Genomic DNA, 19,349 nt, shown 5'->3' on the forward strand with positions numbered 1-19,349 from the left:
GGGATATAAATCCAATACCTTCATCTACCTCACAGGGTGTCTGTTGTGGGGGAGGAAGGGAAAGGAGATTGTGAGCCGCTCTGAGACTCTTCGGAGTGGAGGGCGGGATATAAATCCAATATCTTCTTCTTCTTCTTCAAACTTGGCCACTGCACTGCACTGCTTACTCTCCTCCAAACTCTCAATCCCTTCCCTTTTTCTGGGGAGGCGCCCTTCGGTCGCTGAGTGACAAAGTACGGGAAATCAGCAGGTGTATGTTCCGTGCTGGTGCATGCTGCACCTGATGAATTGCCACCAAGCCAAGGGGGAAAAAAAGCAAACCTTAAAGGTGTCAAATTTCAGCTAATTTCCGGCAGTTGCAAAAAGGTACTGCATCGCGGCTACAGAAAAGGACACCTTAAAGGGGCCGGCCCGGTTATGACGCGCGGCTGGCTTAGGGTGGGAGAGCGCGGGGGCTGTTGGGAGATGCAGCGACTCCTCTTCTCCTGCAGGCGGCCCGCGGCGACCCAGCCCGCTCAGCCCGGCGACTGCAGCGCAGCGATGGCAGCGGGCAGGTGTGCGCCGAGTTGCATCCCCCCTGTGCTCCGACGGCTTCGCGGCGACAGGTAAGGAGCGCGCGGCGTCACCGGGGCCCTTTCTTGTCGTCGCTCTCTCCCCCCTGCCTTGGTCCTTCCCGGGAAGATCGGCGTTTCTTGTCTTTTTCTCTCCAGCGCAGCCCTGCCCTTTTCCGGAGTCTTCCCTTCCCTTGTTCCCTTTGGAAGCCTCTTAGCGTCACCGCTTCCGAGGTGGGGGTTTGCAGGCGTGCTTTTTCTCTCGCTCAAGCATTGGGCTGGCCTATGGAGGCTTGGGCTGCTTTCGAATGCCTCCCCTTTGCTGGCCCCGGAGCTCTTCGGAAACCGCGAGGCGAAGTCTTCTCTCGCCTCCCTGAGGCTTTTGCTCGAGAGTGGCATGCTACTAGGGGATGGTTTGGCAGCGAGAGGCTCCTTTCCAACCCTGCAGCCCTTTGTAGAATCGTATTAGGCTTCCCAATCCCCAGGTCCCAGCGGGGGATCCCCCGGTGTTACAGGCTTCCCCCCTCCCTCAGCCAGCTGGCCGGCAGGGGAAGCCCCGCCCCCAGAGCCATCATGCACCTCCACCAACGATTCCCATAGGGAATGATGGGGAATTGATCTGCAGGTATCGGGGGCTCTGGGGGGGGGGGCTGTTTTTTGAGATAGAGGCACCAAATTTTCAGTATAGCATCTAGTGCCTCTCCCCAAAATACCTCCCAAGTTTCAAAAAGATTGGACCAGGGGGTCCAATTATATGAGCCCCACAAGAAGGTGCCCCTATCCTTCATTATTTCCTATGGAAGGAAGGCATTTAAAAATTTGCGCAGTCCCTTTAAATGTGATGGCCAGAACTCCCTTGAAGTTCAATTATGCTTGTCACACCCTTGCTCTCGGCTCTGCCCCCAGTGTCTCCTGGCTCCGCCCCCAAAGTCTCCTGGCTCCACCCCCAAAGTCCCCAGATATTTCTTAAATTGGACTTGGCAACCCTAAATTGTATTTATCTATCAGATTTATAGCCTGCCCTCCCCTGACGGGCTCAGGGCGGCTAACGGCAGTTTAAAAACATGAACAATAAACAAATATGGAATATGGAAAATAAAATATTGCAATGCAATGATATACCAACGCACTTAACCTTCGAGGTCAGAGACCTCGAAGCATCGACCTGCAAGAGTTGCACATTCTCTGAGAATTCTCCGAAGCATGCATTCCCACACCCTTTCCTTCCCAGTGCTGCAGTGACTAGGGAAACCTCCCTGGTTTGCTTAACTCTTTTGTTATGAGAGGCAAATGCAGGCCTGAAGCTACAGGGGCCCTGCCCCCTGTTGCGTGCCCCAGCTCAGGTGCCCCCAGCCTTCCCTCCACATACCACTGCTGCTGGGATGAAAGCTGAGGGGGTGGGATGGGGGTACTGCAAGGGAGAGGCAGTGGTTCTGCTTTTCAGGGTTCCCTCTAAGCTGTGTTAGTGTGAGCTGGCTCAGTTTTTTAGCTTTCAGCTCACATCCTTTTGTCTTAGCTCAGGAAGGATGGCCCCAGAGCAAAATAATTTATGCAGTAGCCAAATCACGCACAGTTTTAACTGAAATAATTGGGCAAAATCAGTGTTACTGCATCAGTGCATACTTAGCCATTTACTTCCAGTCATTAAACTATGGAATCCAATCCAAGTGTTCTAATTCCAACAACAAGGTAGATTATGTTATTATGGTATATAAGCAATAAAATTAAGAAGCCAGTTCATTCAAATCTGATGTACAAAGGCTTTTTGGAAGAAAAATCCCAGATAAGCACAGATAAAGCTAATTTAAAAAAAAAAAACTTTTTGGAATAAGCCAAAATAATTTGCTTTTAATTCTCCTTTCCCTTTATCCCAACGCGCCCCTTCCTTTTAATACACCTACGTGTGTGTGTGTGTGTGTGTGTGTGAGAGAGAGAGAGAGAGAGAGAGAGAAACAGAGCACAGGCAGTCTCAATGTAAATAGTACTTGGCAGAAGAATCCATCCACCCTCCCTCTGAAAATGTAGAAGGAAAGCCTATACCTGAAATGAAACATTGCTGTTCTTAAAGGAGCCATGGAAGGCGTCAGACTTTGCTCTTGTTCTGTGGAAACAAGCTGGATGACATGGGACCAGTTGTTCTTGGTGTGACCTACTTCACAGGGTTGTTGTGTGGATAAGACAGTGGAGAGAAGAATGAATATATAAATAATAGGGGTAGTGGATAAACAGAAAATTGCTTTGTACTGTAGCCACACCATTGGCCTTCAGCTGGCGGTGACTTGCCAGAATCTCTGGCACAGAGATTCCTCCCACTAGCTACTACTTGGTCTCCTTTTAACAAACCAGGAACTGAACCTGCCATTATCTTCCAGCAAACCACCTGTCCCAAATGAGGTAGATGTAAATTTATTTCAGAGTTGTCCCACATTTCAGAGTCAACTTATTTCAGAGTTGTCCCACTTCAAACAATCCAGTAGGTAGTTTGCAGAGAAGATATTTGCTTATGTTGCTTGTAATCCACATCCATACTTTAGGAGCAGAACATAACATACAAAGAGGCCTGGTGGATTGGACCAGGGTCCACCTTAGTCCAGCATCCTGTTTCACACAGTAGCCAACCCACCACCCAGGAGGCTGAATAAGCAGGGTATAGGGGCCAGGGCCTTCTCCAGGCACTGGTATTCAGAAGTTTATTCCGTCTGAGTGTGAAGGTTCCTTTCACTATAATAGCCACTGATAAACCTATCTTGCAGGAATTTGTCTAATCCTCCTTTAAAGCCACTTATCCCCCAGCAGAGCCCAGCTTTGAACACTGAAAGCCTTAGATAAATCTTAAATAAGGAGAGTGTTTTCTTAGACTACTTAACTGAATTAATGTTAAACTCTGAATCTTGAGGAATGCCAAGATAGTCAAACCATGCTTGCAAAACTTGAAAACTAGTGTGTCAATAAATCTTTCACCCATTGGCTTAATATTCGCTTGATTCCTTTGATATGCATTGCTGCCCACGCTCTGATTGTATTCTGATCAACGGTAATCTTGACTTGCTAGGATAAGTGTTCAGATGTGATTTTGTAACTTTTGTGTGGTCTTCAGCCACACTAAGTACTCATACATTCCATTGATTTCCTCAAGTGTTTGTGGTATCTATTTGTCAGACCTCTAAATTGGGTAAACCAGAGCTTTTTTTCTGGAAATGAGTTGCTGAACCCTCAAGAGGGAAAAGAGGGAGAAACACATGAGTGTTCCTCATGAACTTTTAAATAATTTTGTTTCCACAAACAGGTTCTGGAACTCTGTTCCACCACATTCCCCCAGAAAAAAAGCCCTGGAGAAAACTATCTGTTTTAAGTTTCAATAATGGTGTAGTGGAACGTTAAAACACAAGAGACCCGTGTTCCAGTCCTCACGGCCATGATGTTGAGATACTGTTCAGACAGTACAAATAAGCTCAAGCCTTGTTTATTCTCCTGTTCATCCAGTGTCCTGTGGTTCATGCTACTTTAATATCCACTGTTTGTCCCATATATCCATTTCTAGAGTCCAAACTAGTGGTTTACAGTATCACATAGAACCAAAGATTCTCAAAAACTTCTACAGCCTGATACTTGTCCTGTCTGTAAGTTGTAGGTATAGGTGGAAGTTGCATAAGAAAGGAAATGATCCTTAAGAGACCGGTCTGAGTTATTACAAATATGAAGATTAAACAATCTCAGATTCTCCCATTAGCTGAAGAGAAGTGATTTCAACACTTCGGAGTTTACAGTATAGAGCACATGCCAACATGTAAAGCCAGTTTGCCCCATAAGTATAGTAAATACCTCCTTTTGTTCCTAAAAACAGAGTACTAAGAGAACCAGCTCTATAAGGCACTGATAACACTAGTTCTAATAGGGAGGTATTCACAATATTGATATTTCTTACATATGTGGGATGTATGATGTGACAATTGCAGGAGGTGGCAAACCCCAGTTGACTGTCAGGCTCTTCTGCTAGGATTTTCCAGGAAGCCCCTCTAGGTCTCCATGAAAGAGTTATAACTGCCTTCTTTGTCAGTCCACAGCTTTTACTAAGGGCCCCATTTCTCAACCATGCAAAACTTTCATAGATCTGCTGTGTAGCTGGAAGGTGGCCACACCCCTCACAGGTGGGTTTTCTTCCTTTCAGGCTGGCCTTTCCAAATAAACAGACTGGGTTGGTTTCTATTGTACAATTCCTTGAATGGTTTGATATTTGATTTTTATAGTATGCTTTTATTGCTGTAAACTGGCTCGAGTGCCTTAAACAGACTGTGCTTAGAACTCATTTACTGGCAAAAGTAATTTTGCAGTCTTTACTGCTATGATTTTCATAGTGTATATTATCATTTGCAGAACTTTGCCCGCCCTGGTTATCTTTTATCAGTGGGATATTGCTATATGAAAATCATGGGAGAAGAATAAAGTTTAGCATCAAAGTTATGAGCCCCGTGGCACAGTGTTAAAGCTGTAGTACTGCAGTTCTAAGCTCTGCTCATGACCTGAGTTCGATCCCCGGCAGAAGCTGGGTTTTCAGGTAGCCGGCTTGAGGTGGACTCAGCCTTCCATCCTTCTGAGGTCGGTAAAATGAGTACCCAGCTTGCTGGGGGGGAAATGTAGATGACTGGGGAAGGCAATGGCAAACCACCCAGTAAAAAGTCTGCCGTGAAAACGTTGTGAAAGCAACGTCACCCCAGAGTTGGAAACGACTGGTGCTTGCACAGAGGACCTTTCCTTCCCTTATGAGATCACTTCCTGAAATGTCAAACTTAACTATATTTCAGCAGTTTATAGGTTATGTCCATTTCCTTTTTCACTATTTCTGGTGATTTATGTGAAAGACTAACAGGCAGATAATGAATTGTTTTGTTTTGTTCTACAGAAGTTTTAGTGTTGGTCTCTGTGCTAATGAACTTTTCTAAAGGGTCCTTAAAAGGTCTTGGATTGAGAGCTCAGCAGATGACTTTCCAGTAGTCCCACCATAGAAGAACTTGCAGTTCATTGAATAGTTAGCTCCTTTTTTTTAAAAAAAAAGGACCTTATGTTATTGAATGGAGGCTTTATTCCAGTTTAACATAAAATTGTTGTGTTTTGTTTAATTACATTCCTGTTATATTTAGGGGGAATGGCAAGGGCTTACTGTACATTACTCAGTAATCCTTGCTACTGTCTTGCAAGGCATGACAATGTAATTGTCTCTATCTTGCTGATGAGAAAGAGATCACCTCACCAGTACAATTCTGCCTAGCCTGCCTCTCTTGATGCTATGGACTGATCTGATGTCACATAGGACCTTTGTTGTGTACACAGGAATATTATTGTCTCTCTTGCTATTGTCAAAGTACTCCAGTGTCTGTTGTAGTCTTTAGAGAGTTTCTGAAGATGGTGAACTTTGAATTCTGATGTGTATTAGCTCGTTCTCTTGGAAACATATGAACATATGAAGCTGCCTTATACTGAATCAGACCCTGGGTCCATCAAAGTCAGTATTGTCTTCTCGGACTGGCAGCGGCTCTCCAGGGTCTCAAGCTGAGGTTTTTCACACCTATTTGCCTGGACCCTTTTTTGGAGATGCCAGGGATTGAACCTGGGACCTTCTGCTTCCCCCAAGCAGATGCTCTACCACTGAGCCACCGTCCCGCCCCTTTGTCTAGGCAGTCCACTGTGGAGGCATTCCTGGTTTGGTGGGTCTTGCTTGACAGCAAGCTAGCAGCAATTGAGTTGCATGTGGGTTACATTAATATTCTCCTTGCATGTATCTAAAGCTTGGGCAGGGCCACAAATGTGATGGGTGCAAGCTGAAGGGCAAGAGCTCTTAGTCCATGCTCACAGCCTTGATGTCTGTATGCAACCTTGTCAGTAAGGACCAGCCTGGGATCTCTTTCTTGTGTTCAACTACATTTAATTTTAGTAAACAGTATTTCATAATCTGCTGTGAACCACTTTGGGTTGGAACTAAATTGTCAATTTTCCACCAGTTTTCCCTTCCCACTGCAGCTCTCCCTTCATGTAATTCTTTAGAGTCCCTTATTCCCCAAAGCATCATTTGCTAAAAGTCAGTGGGCAAGAAAGTTCTGCTGATGAAAAATTTACTCGGAATCCATAAATACTTTTTAATTGGTACCTTGCTGATGCAGATCAATTGTGATCTCAGATCCTTTCAGTGAAAAACTGAAATTGGAATAGTGGATTTTAGGGTAAGTACTGTAGCACAGGGCCGGATCTACATTTGTTTTGGGGGGGAGGGGGCAAAAGTAAAAAATGGCACCCCCTTATATATTTTTCTTTATATATATATATGTATGATCAGTGTTTTTAATGTAGATATATAATAAGCAACAGAGGAGGGCAATGAAGATGGTGAGGGGTCTGGAGACCAAGTTCTATGAAGAAAGGTTGAAGGAGCTGGATATGTTTATCCTGAAGAAGAGATGGCTGAAGGGTTGCCATATAGGGGATGGTGCAGAATTGTTTTCTGTGGCCCCAGAAGGTAGGACCAGAACCAACGGGTTCAAATTAAATCAGAAGAGTTTCCAGCTCAACATATGGAAGAACTTCCTGACAGAGCAGTTCCTCAGTGGAACAGGCTTCCTCAGAAGGTCGTGGGCTCTCCTTCCTTGAAGGTTTTTAAACGGAGGCTAGATGGCCATCTGACAGCAATGCTGGTCCTGTGAGCTTAGGAAGAAGTACTTGTGAAATTTCTGCATTATGCAGGGGGTTGGACTAGATCGGGGTGGCCAACAGTAGCTCTCCAGATGTTTTTTTGCCTACAACTCTCATCAGCCCCAGCCATTGGCCATGCTGGCTGGGGCTGATGGGAGTTGTAGGCAAAAAAACATCTGGAGAGCTACCATTGGACCCCCCTGGACTAGATGACCCTGGGGGTACCTTCCAGCTCTATGATTCTATGATCTGCTTAACAACTTTTCCTCATCTACTAGGAGTACTGATACAGCAGAATGTAGAGTGTGAGGAAAGAAGGGCAATCTACTGTGCATTCTATGTTCATATTAGGAGTTCAGCTTCTGGAAATCCATGATAAAGCCACGACTACAAGCAAAATCCACACAGGTGGTAGCAGTTCATTACTCAGCCGCCCTGAGCCTGCCAAGGTGGGGGAGGGCGGGATATAAATGAAATTAATAAATAATAAATAAATAAAATACTAAGAACAGTCTGAGTTTTAAATCAGCAAACTGATGTTCTTTTACTATGAATCAGAGCTAACCTGTGCTGGCAATTTCTTTGTTTCTTGTAGACCCCCTCCACTGCTTTCTGACCCTCCCTTGGCAGGACTAATCTGATTGCTACAGAGAAATTACCATGACTGGTCAGAGGGCTGTGTGTGTTTGTGAGTGAGTGAGAGAAAGAGAGACTACTTGAAGGGCATTCTGCAATCTCTCAGGCGCAGAGGCTTAGATATCCCCCCCAAGCATTTTTTTTCATTCTCTTGTGGGAAGGGGGGGGTTGGAAGCTTCTTCATCCCACCCTGCCCCCCCCCCAAAAAAAAGAAGAAAGGAAAAAATAGAGCCCCTTTCCCTTGCTGAGCAAGAGGAAGTTAAAGCACTTTGGCTTCCCAGCTCGCCCCAGAGTGGGCTACAACCTGTTTCCCTACCTTCTCCTTGCACGCTTGCCCAATTGCAGTTTTCTCCCCTTCCTGATGGGGAGATGGCAAAAGCTGGCATGGCAGCAACCCCTTTCACAGCCACCCCAAGCGCCTCTAGATTGGAGCCTTGGGGGGGGGGGTGTCCAGGCAAGAAGCTGAGTTGGGGAGAAACACCGTTGGGCGGGGGGGTTGTTGCCTGTAAACCAAAGGGCGGGGGGAGAGAAAGGATGCGTCTGATTTCAAGCTCAACCTTGCTGCAGAAAACTTGCACAGAAAGGCAAGGGATAGAATCTGAATTCCTTACCACCACCACCACCCCGCATGGGAATACATACACACAAACACAGAGCTACCTTTTAGGACGATTCAACGCAAAACCCCACGCTTTTTGGCTTTCTGGGTTGGTTGATGTTTTTTTACTGGCAGGGGAAATCTCCCCAAAAGAACATACTGCAAGGCACATGAAAGCTCATACCTTGAAGAACACTTCATGGGTCTAAAGTGCCAGTGGATGCCAGCTTTTCTCTCAAACACTTGGAGAGGGGGAGAAGGAAGGAGAGGCAGCCCAACTCCTCTCCGTACAACACAGAGACAGGGGAAGGAAGGAAGCCAAACAGAGCTCAGGCTTTGCAGCCTGTGCCAGTCTTCAAGGCTAGCTTTTCTCTGCACAACAGAGACAGTGGAAGGAAGGGAGCAGGGCAGAGGTCATGCTTTGCTGGGGGTGGGGCTAGCTTTGGCTTTTCTTGTGACCCAGTAGTGAGGCTTCCGTGGCCCGGTACCGGGTCTCAACCCTGCAAATGGGAAACAGTGCCGTAGAGCATAATGGCAGGCACCAGTGGGTGTAAAAACACTAAGGTGGATGTATGTTGTTAACTATTCAGTTGTGTTCGACTCTTGGCAATTCTGTGAGCCAGCTCTCTCCACGTTTTCTGATCTTGTACTGTTTCTTCGAGCTGTTCCATTCTCAGGCTGGTGTCGACTTTTATGGTGTCTAGCCACCGTGTTCTTTGGCAGCCTGTTTTCCTTTTGCCACTAACCAATCCAAGCATAACTGCTTTTTTCTGGTGAGTTTTTCCTCACGATGTTGCCAAAATAAGTCAGTCGGCAGTTTTGTGATTTTTTCTTTCCAACGGCATGTCTGGTTTTATGCTTTCCAGTACATTCTTGTTTGTCGCCTTTCTTGTTCAAGAAATGTGCAGGAGTCTTGTCCAGTACCACAGCTCAAATGAGTTGGTTTTCCTCCTGTCTTGCTTCTTCATGGTCCAAGCCATAGGTTGCAAAGGGGAACACAGTAGCACAGACTAATCTGCATTTGGTTGGTAGGCTGATGTCCTTGATCTTCCATATTTGATTAATGCTTATCATTGCTGTGCAACCCAGCGTGATTCAAAGTTTTATTTCCGGACTGCATTCACTGCTTTAGTTGATCAGCAGTCATAAGAAAGTGAATTTTTCCACACATTGTCTCTTTGTTGTCAGCTGTTATTTTGATGTGTCTATTCTTCTAAGTGGTCATGATCTTAGTCATTTTGATGTTTAGGAAGAGGTCAATCTTCTCACTTTCTTCTTTGATTTTCTTGATCAGATATTCCAGGCCTCCTTTAGTGTCCAGGAGGAGGGTTGTGTCATCAGCATATCGAAGATTGTTGATATTCCTTCTTCCAGCCTTTACTCTGATTTTTTACTCTTCTAGCTCTTAACTTCCTCATGATTGTTTCAGCATACATGTTGGATAGGAAAGGTGAAAGAATGAAACCTTGTTGTACTCCTTTCTCTATCTTGAACCAATCAGTGTCTCCATATGGTGTTCACATAGGGGCTTCCTGGTGGTTGTATACTTGCTTTTAAAACAGATCTGTGACTTGGGTCTTGCTGTTCTAACCGCTGTTTATGTCTTTCCACCTCTCTTGTGTTATTTCAGAAGCTTACCCTTTGCATTCAGCACTGCTGCACATCAGAGGAGCACAGGAGATGACTGTGGTCCAGAAGATCCTCGTGATGAACCTAAACATATCATAGACCAGAACACTTCAGAGCACAGAACAGTTAAACTGGAAAAACAAGTCCATGACTTAACAGTAAGTACCCTGCTTGGGCACTCTCTTAACCAAGAAATGCATCAACTGCCAACTTGTCTTTAAATGGTTGTGGTCTGCATACTCATTTTCAGAGCCAGATGCCTGCCCAGCTCCTTCTCTGTTTTTTTTTTTTTTTCTTGCCTGATGCTATTGCACTTGCAGTCTGTCCAGACCCTTTAAAGCTGGGTTGGGAGACCTGCAGTGCTCTGTGGGATGATGTCACCTGCTGTCCCTCTTCCCCTGCACAAAACAGTGCCTGTGGCTGAGATATGCTGGTCTAGTATAATTGGTATTGATATCCCAGAGACTGTTGGTGCAGACTTCTTAAACACACGTGAATACTAGTTGCTAGACTACACTTCTGTGTAGTACTTGGGCAGCATAAGGAAAGGCAATGACAACAGAATGAAAATATTTTTTTTAGAAGAAGTGTGGCTTCCACAATCCTGCAGTACTTTTCCCTTGTTCTGCCAAAGCACAAATTTTTACACTAGATTTTCAGCAACAAGAAATAAACCAGTTAAAATATCTCTATTAATAGAAGTTTAGAGGTGCTTTGGCCAGAGCTGCAGCTAAAGGATGCAATAATCTAACTAACTGTCTCGTCCTACTTATCTCAGTGTGCCACATTATAAGGCACTCATTGTTCTGTTGTTTGAAGTAACCTTGTTTCTGTTTGCTGAATGTTCTGGTAAAAACCAGAGATCTCGCCTGAGTGGATTACAGGTGTACAAGAAGAAATGTACCCTGTGTCTAATGTCACTGCTTCTTGCTGTGTGTGCAGGAACGATACCAGAGAATGCTGACAGATTCTGAAAATGTCAAGCGGAGGACACAGAAGTTTGTAGAAGATGCTAAACTGTTTGGTAAGTTAGTGTCATGCCAGGGATACAAAAATTTCAGCAGTGTTGCCTGGCTAAACACTACTAAAGTAAAAACTTCTCATCGGGTCTCGTTTCTCCATCTCCCTTATTGATTTTTAAATGTTCTTTTGCTTCATCTAAATAAGTTTACAGAGTTCAGTAGTTGTGGTTTAGGGACAGTGTTAAACCCATCTTGGTTTAACATGGTTTTCAAAATGTGTCCTATTCACGTGGGAACGTTACTGATAAAATAATCTGCGCTAACTTTACAGCAGAAGGTTCGGTAAATGTAAAACGGCTCTGCAGCTGGCATTTTAGAGTCATAGATTCAAAGGTGTAAGAGTAACTTTAAAACGAGGGTGTTCAGCACATAATAATCATTCTGAGTCTTTCTTGGATGTGGTGTTTGTATTTTTCCCACAGTAAAAATAAGGTTAAAAGAGGTCAGAATGAATGATAATGTGCTAATCTGATAGGAATACAGAATTGGTAAGAGAGAACAGTACTAGCTATGTTTTGGACATATCAAAACATCCATGGAAAACTAAATTACAGGGACTATTCTAATGTTGATGTTTCAGAGCCAGTTTATTGCTTGGAAAGAGTACCATTTCTGGGCAGCACATTCTGGTGCTGACATCTGTACACTATGAAGAACAAGCCTTGGGAAATGAGAGAAGCTGAGAATGGCTCGTCTCTTTCTTAATGGAAACTCATTGTCGGGGAAATTAGGGGAACAGGAACACTTGCATGCACTCCTATTTCCATTGTGTTCATTTGGGGAAGAGAGAAAAGGTGGGTTCCATCCAGTTCTTCCAGATAACAGTCTGTGCACTTAACCACTACACCAAACTAGTGCGTGTCACATCACCCCATGCAATATGAAGTGTCCTGAAGCCTCCTGGGAAACAGAACCAAAGTTTCAACTATGGTCTAATTAATATAGGAATTGAAATAGCATATATTTAGCATAGGCAGATGACTGAGACTCAATTCAGCTCTTAATTCTGCAACACACATTCATTTCTGTTCACCATATCCAGTGGTAGCATTTCCTGGATCCTATCGCCATGTCCTATAAAATGGACCATAAGGAATAATCCTTTTCTTCCTTGGCTGTCATTGTCCTAACCTTTGCTTCTTTATGTATCTGCAGGGATCCAGAGTTTTTGTAAAGATTTGGTAGAGGTAGCAGATATCCTGGAGAAGACCACTGAGAGTGCTGTAGAAGGAGAGCACAGTGACCCAGATTCAGCTCTGAAGAAGATTTGTGAAGCCCTGTCTCTTGCAGAGTCCAAACTACGAAGCATATTCACGAAACATGGCCTACAAAAAATGAACCCCATTGGTAGCAGATATGACCCCTACGATCACGAAATAGTGTGTCATGTGCCAGCAGAGGGAAAGAAGCCAGGCACTGTGGCATTGGTGACTCTGGATGGCTATAAACTCCATGGGCGCACTGTCAGACACGCCCAAGTTGGTGTAGCAGTGGAATCGCAACAATGAAGTTGGCATGCCTGTTAGAACTTACGGCTGTAATGGACTGAATTTTCTGTCCATAGGACTATGCTGCTATGGCATCTCTTTATTATTTATTAAGCCGCATTTGTGTTACGTGCGGGCTTCTCAGGATATATGCAGTTGCCAGACCTTGACCACCAAGATGTAGTTATTGAATGGTTTTTTGTTCTGTATCATAAATACCTTCCAGTTGTAAGTAGCTTAGTGATCTTTACCGTTTGTTTATTCGGAACATTTCTAGGCAGTTTTCCCTTTGATTGAATGCCCAGGACAGTTTACAATAACTATATAATATATAGTCACCTATTAAAAAATCAAAATACTTTCAGCTTGAGGTTTCCACTATGTTCCGCATTGGATCGAAAGGGAAAGCGGGTGTCTAGAATTCCAATAGGCGATCGTTATGCTTAGAATTACTATGTTTAAATGATTTCTCCTTTCCCTAAAGCTGCTTTAACCTCAGCTTTCCTGCATGCAAACCGGGAATAGGATACCCACCTACCTCACAGAAATGCTATGACTTGACAATTGCAAAAGGTTCTTCGTAGTATGATGGGATTTATGGTGTCCTACAGAAGACTTCCTCTACATTTCAAAAATCGCTTGAGTGACTTGGAGACCTTTCTCACTTTATGTGGTTGTTCCAACATGTGAAATTTTGTAGTGTGATTAAGTTCATTTCTTTTATAATTAAAAGTCGAAGAACCAGATTTTGGGGGTGCTGGGGGGGTTCAACAGTCCGAGTGTTTGCTTTAGAACAGATTTTCCTAGGCCCAATTCCTGGCAATCTTCGGGGAAAGGATTTTAGGTTATTGTTTTGAAATGTTAGCAATTACCTCTCAGAGTAGACTGTGCTGAGCTAGTTGGACCAATGGTTTTACTTGGTATACAGAAAATTCCTGGCTGTCAATTGAAGGTCCAAGCCCAAAAGTTTTCCTCAGTAAATAGTTTAATGCAGTTCAAGTACAATTTTACTTGGCAGTGTTGGAAGAAAATGAGGAACCTTGAACTGCAAATAGAAAAGAAACTCTTGTTTTACTTGAGCCTTGGAGTACTTGATATGCAAATACTATTACTTTCTCAGTTTAACCATAAGACGACTGGAGGTTTGATCAGTTTGTATCTAATAGGTAAGCAAAATGTGTGATCATCTCATTTCAACCTATAGTGTCTATAGGCACTTGAAAACCCTGCTGTGTAGCTATGAAAGAAATCCTAACTGTTTGAAAGATGATTGAAGAGACCTATCCCATGCTTTCCTGAATCTTAAGTAAAATTACAACTAAGTGACTATTAGTGGGGAGAAGTTTTTTTTCAAATGAGTGTCCATCAGTAGTCTTTAATTTTGTCTAAACCTGATGGAGATTGCAGTCTTTTGCTGATGGGCATCTCTGTAGATATCTGAAACTACAAAACTGAAAGATTCAGCCTCACTGGCATTTCTTTTCAATCATTTTACCCTATTGCAGCCATGGTGTTTAAAACAGAGGCTGTGGGGAAACAGTGGAGCATTATATCGGTGGTGTTATTGTTTTGGTTCTCAGGCATGTGCATTTGAACTAAATTCATACCTGTGGAATATCTGTAGTTCCAAATGGAAATAACACTTTGGTTCTGATGGCTTGAACCCCACAGAGAATTTCCACAGATGGAAGGGATTTCCATCTGCAGAGTGAGTGACTTGCTTCCCATTGGACCCCAAATGTCCCCTAAAATGCTGCTCCTAAGTGATAGTAACCCCCAACAGAATAGCATGAAGGGGGAGTCAGAGGTGTATAGTAAGAGCAGGGAAGTGATAAAAATAAAATTGTCTTTATTTCCATCTGTGGAAATCTTCCACTGGATCCAACCCTATGTGAATTATCTTCATAGCAATAAAAGTGATTCTATCAGAACACTTCTGGCTTCTAATTAAATATATATTTGATTTGGAGTGTTTTCATGACTTTTTGGTTTATTGAGTATGAGGTGTTTTGATGTCCTTTTTTACCAAGGCACATGAACGATGTCTTCCAGAGTTCCTACATGTAAGAAGATGGTTAGCCACTTGTGTATATGGAATCTGTTTGTATTTTTTGTAAGTGCTGTTATTTGTAACTCAGAAGTTCTTATTGGGTGGCGGATTGACATGGTGCCCATGTTCTTACAAATAAAACCTATCTTTACATGACGTCTGCCTGCTAAAACATGGTGCTTTCTTTGAGTGCCTTTTGAACAGGACCGTCCAGTTGGAGGTTCTATGTTTTGCTCCTTTGAAATTAGGAAATAATTAGGGAGTTGGGGAGGTTGAATAAATTTTTGTCCTGATCTTTTCAACGTATTATTTTGTACCCTCGTAAGTATTTATGGTGTTTCAATAGCAATAACTACTGTTCAACACTGAATTTGTTCAGTACAAGATAATAAGATCTGGAGACCCAAGTCCACTCTTCGCATTCTTTGAACATGCAGATATTTTATGCCACCATAAAATTTTAAAGGATTATTCATCATTTTCCCTGCAACAAGTTAAACAGCTTCCTCTTAAGAAATCTTTGTATTTCCAATGTATTGTTTACCGAGGTTAGCAGTAACAATTGCTTAGCGAAGGTTATTAGGGTTCAGATCCAAGTATCATTATGAAAGCATCTGTCAAAGGCACAGCAGGCCTATACGCGTCTAGTGGTGGTGATGGAAAGTTGCAGCCTTTCATTTCATTTCACATTTTATTTATATCCCGCCCTCCCCGCCGGAGCAGGCTCAGGGCGACTAACAACAAAATTCAATGCATACAATAAGTTATAACTAGCAATATAAACCAGCAAATAATTAAAAACTGTTAAAATTCTAAAACAATAAGTTGGTTTTAATATGTTAGTATGTTGGTGCTATTCAGATGGTGAATTTACTTAGCAATTTACTCAGTGAAGGCCACTCGAAAGAGGACTGTCTTGCAGGCCCTGCGGAACTGTTCAAAGGGTTCTCAAGGCAAGCGCTCTTCAGAAGTGGTTTGCCGTAGCCTGCCTCTGCAGTCTTCAACTTTCTTGGTTGCCCATCCAAGTATTAACCAAGGCAGACCCTGCTTAGCTTTCAAGATGTTCTGAGATCAAGCTGGTTTGGGCTACCTAGGCCAGGTCTCTAGTGACTCAAACAACAGCAAAAAAACTGTGGGAAAATTAATGAAAAATACTTTGAAATTGTAATAGATAATTGAACACCTCAACTTCACACATTATTACATGTCATTACATATTATAGCATATTGTCAGAAAATACAAGGTATAAAGTACAAGGAATAAATATTCAAAAGTTCTTGCAGTTAATCATGTCCATATCCAGCGTGAAATACTTGAAGACTATTCACCCGACTCCGTGGGACAATTGAAGTGCCCGGGTCCGATGTGTTGCAATGGCAGATAATTCTTGTTCTTCAGCAAAGAATTTATTATGTTAAGACGTTGCTTTAAACTTCCTCTCTTTAAAGACGTTTAATATATAGTGGATAGTCATTAGCCTCTGACAGTAAAGCCTGTAATACTGTTTCAATTGTCTTCATCTGAGAGACATATTCCACTTATCAACTTCCAGCATACCACATCCCTGTGACGCTAGCTCTGGAGGTTTTCGCCATAATATGTAATGACATGATAATGTGTGAAGTTGAGGTGTTCAATTATCTATTACAATTTTGAAGTATTTTTCATTAATTTTTCGTTATTTTTCCACAGTTTTTTGTTGTTGTTTGAGTCACTTTCTGTGGAACTCCAGGTCTCTAGTGACAGCTGATCCCAAAGTGATAAACACTATGTAAAAGTTTCCCCCCCTAACGTGTGCCATATAGTTCATGTATTTCCTGAAGCACAGGGATCACTTGCTCTGTTGCTTTAGCTATACACATGCTTAAATCACAGTGTTTACATACAGGGCGATTTCCCACACAGCTTACCGAGGAGCGAAGTCCCTTCTCACCGTGCAGCGTCTGCTCGGATTTCCCACCAACTGTTCCGCGGATTCATGAAGTGCCGGACCTTTTGCGTTGCTAACGTAAACTAGGGTTTTAGCGATTTCCATTTGAGATGCAAAAGGTCCGGCACTTCATGAATCCGCGGAGCAGTTGGTGGGAAATCCGAGCAGACACTGCACGGTGAGGAGGGACTTCGCTCCTCGGTAAGCTGTGTGGGAAATCGCCCACAGATTCACACTTGAAGCTTATACTCATACCAGTTTCCGTCCCTAAACGGCTTTGTTAAACGCCAGGTAATTAAAACAAAAAATATTGAATGAACAGGCAAAAGCCCTGCTCCTTGGCAGTTTTGATTGAGGGGAGCAGCTTGTAGTCAGGCCCATTCATTGAAGCTGTCGGCTTTTCTTTGTATTCCTTAGGCAGTGGGTTTATTCAGCAGACACTGAGCCTGTCAGCTGCAGTTTTTCATCAGCATAAGCAGACTTTCAGAAGGTCTGGTATTAAGCTGAGAGGGTGAATGTGAAGTGAACTCAAGATATGCTTCTTACACTTACAAGGCAATGCCAAAAGCCATGAGGGCTGTGTGAAAGGCTAGTGCTTAGGGTTGCAAAGTCCAATTCATGAAATATCTGGGGACTTTGGGGGTGGAGCCAGGAGACTTTGGGGGTGGAGCCAGGAGCAAGGGTGTGAAGCATAATTGAACTCCAAAGGGAGTTCTGGCCATTGCATTTCAAAGGACCACACACCTTTTCAATGCTTTCCTTCCATAGGAAATAATGAAGGATAGAGGCACCTTCTTTGGGGACTCAGAATTGGACCCCCTGGTCCAACCTTTCTGAAACTTTGGGAGTATATTGGGGAGAGCCACTGGATGCTATACTGAAAATCTGGTGCTGCTACCCCAAAAAACAGGGCCCCCAGAGCCCCAGATACCCGCAAATCAATTGTATCCATTATTTTCTATGGGAATAAATCTCCATAGGGAATAACAGAGTTCCCAGCAGACATTTCCCTCCCTCCCCCGCCCGGCTTTCTGATTACCCTGAAGTGGGGGGGGGTCCTCCAAACCGGGGGATCCCCTGCCCCCACCTGGGGATTGGCAACCCTACTAGTGCTACATTAGATATTTTAATAGCAGCAGGAGGAAATCAAAATGTGTGTACATGACTCAAAGCCAGAGGTAACAAAATGGTGTCCTCGGTTTGGCCCTACTCCTGGAATCGGTCACTCAATTGACACTGTATCCCGGAAAGAGCAATTCTGTAATCAAACGCAGAACTGCAGCAGTAGTGCATGGTTTTTAACATTTCTACAGTGCTTAGTTTTAAAGTAAAACCTAGGGGGTCTTGTAGCTGTGTAAACTTTAACAAATTTGTATTGTAGCATAAACATATGTGGCCTAGAAGCTACTTCATTAGATGTGTGTTGTACATCAGTAAGCAGAGATTAATATTATGAAGAAAAGAATCATAAAAGTTAAAGGGTCATGAAATGCAGAAAATACACAGTGAAATGTATTTGTTACATTTGAATTTTACATAGCTACAAACAGGTCTCATTTTGGGCAGGAGCTCACAGGAGCAGAGCTCTGGAACCTCTAAATTATACTGTAATCTCTCTTCCCCGGCATTTCCAACTAAAAAGAGTCCAGGCAAGTAGGCGTGAAAAGCCTCAGCTTGAGACCCTGGAGAGCCACTGCCAGTCTGAGTAGACAATACTGACTTTGATGGACCAAGGGTCTGATTCAGTATAAGGCAGCTTCATATGTTCCCTCCCCCACACACAAAAAAATTGCTTCTAAGCTTCATTGTTCAAACCCCCTGTGACAATTTTGCTGAACTGTAAGATTTGACAAACTTTCTAATATTTTCTCCACAAAAAAATGAGGAAATAACCAAAACATATAAAGCAGATGGAAATCTTCATCGTGCCACTATGGCCACATAGGAGAAAGTAATTTAAAAATATGGGAGTAGTGTTCCCTTTAAGCTGAGTTAGTATGGGCAAGCTCAGTATTTTAACCTCTGGCTCACTAATTTTTGTCTCAGCTCAGGAAGGATGGGATGGCTCCGGAGCCAACTAATTTATGCAGTAGTCAAATGACTCACTCACAACTTTAATGGCAGTAGCTCATGAAGCAGAATTTTTGCTCACAAGACTCCACAGTTTAGAGCAAGCTTGTCCAACCTGCGGCCCAAGGGCCACATGTGGCCCAGGATGGCTTTGAATGTGGCCCCAACACAAACTCATAAACTTTCTTTTAACACTACCTGGAACTGTGTGCTGCAGCAGCAGCAGATGCTGGGACTGACGCTACATCTGGTTGCTTTCCCTCCGGCTTGCTTTATCCCCCTTCCACCAGAGAAGGTGCCAGAGATGACACAGAGCATGTGTGTGCGAGTGCTCTTCCTTTGCTCCTGGATGCTCTCCAACTCTTCTTTCTTCCTCCTGTGGCCCCTCTGGATCTCCCACCAAGGACAAAGAGCCCTCAGCTGTGTTCTGGAGGTATCAGAGGTGGCTGTGGGCCCCTCTCTGGGAAAGTTGGGGAGTAGCAAAGCCAGCCTCCCAAGCTCCTGGGCGGACTTGTGGGGTGGGAGATTTCCCTGTGTGTGTGTGTGTGGCGGGGGCTGCTGGCCCCTCTCTGTGAAGGTTGGAGGTGGGATATGTGTGGTGCAGCTGGGCTTGCTGTCCCCGAAATGGAGATGCTCCACTGCCTCGGGTGGATTCTGTTGCATTCCCCCTCCATCTCTTCACTGTGCGGCTTGC

General features: G+C 43.7%; 1 protein-coding gene across 2 annotated transcripts; it reads left to right on the top strand.

Moving 5' to 3' along the window:
• The first annotated feature begins 357 nt into the window (after window positions 1–357).
• Window positions 358–14,810, top strand: GRPEL2 (GrpE like 2, mitochondrial). 2 transcript variants are annotated; one of them, XM_060240595.1, is made up of 4 exons: window positions 358–605; window positions 10,097–10,253; window positions 11,038–11,119; window positions 12,273–14,810. In XM_060240595.1, exons 1-4 carry the CDS (start codon window positions 418–420, stop codon window positions 12,623–12,625), a joined length of 780 nt encoding a protein of 259 aa, XP_060096578.1. In that variant the 5' UTR covers window positions 358–417; the 3' UTR covers window positions 12,626–14,810. The 2 variants fall into 2 exon arrangements, with proteins under 2 accessions (XP_060096578.1, XP_060096579.1); XM_060240596.1 differs by having other exon boundaries at window positions 528–605; window positions 10,118–10,253.
• The last annotated feature ends 4,539 nt before the right edge of the window (window positions 14,811–19,349 follow it).

This window comes from Heteronotia binoei, chromosome 5 (assembly GCF_032191835.1).
Source record: "Heteronotia binoei isolate CCM8104 ecotype False Entrance Well chromosome 5, APGP_CSIRO_Hbin_v1, whole genome shotgun sequence".
Classification (NCBI taxonomy): Eukaryota; Metazoa; Chordata; class Lepidosauria; order Squamata; family Gekkonidae; genus Heteronotia; species Heteronotia binoei.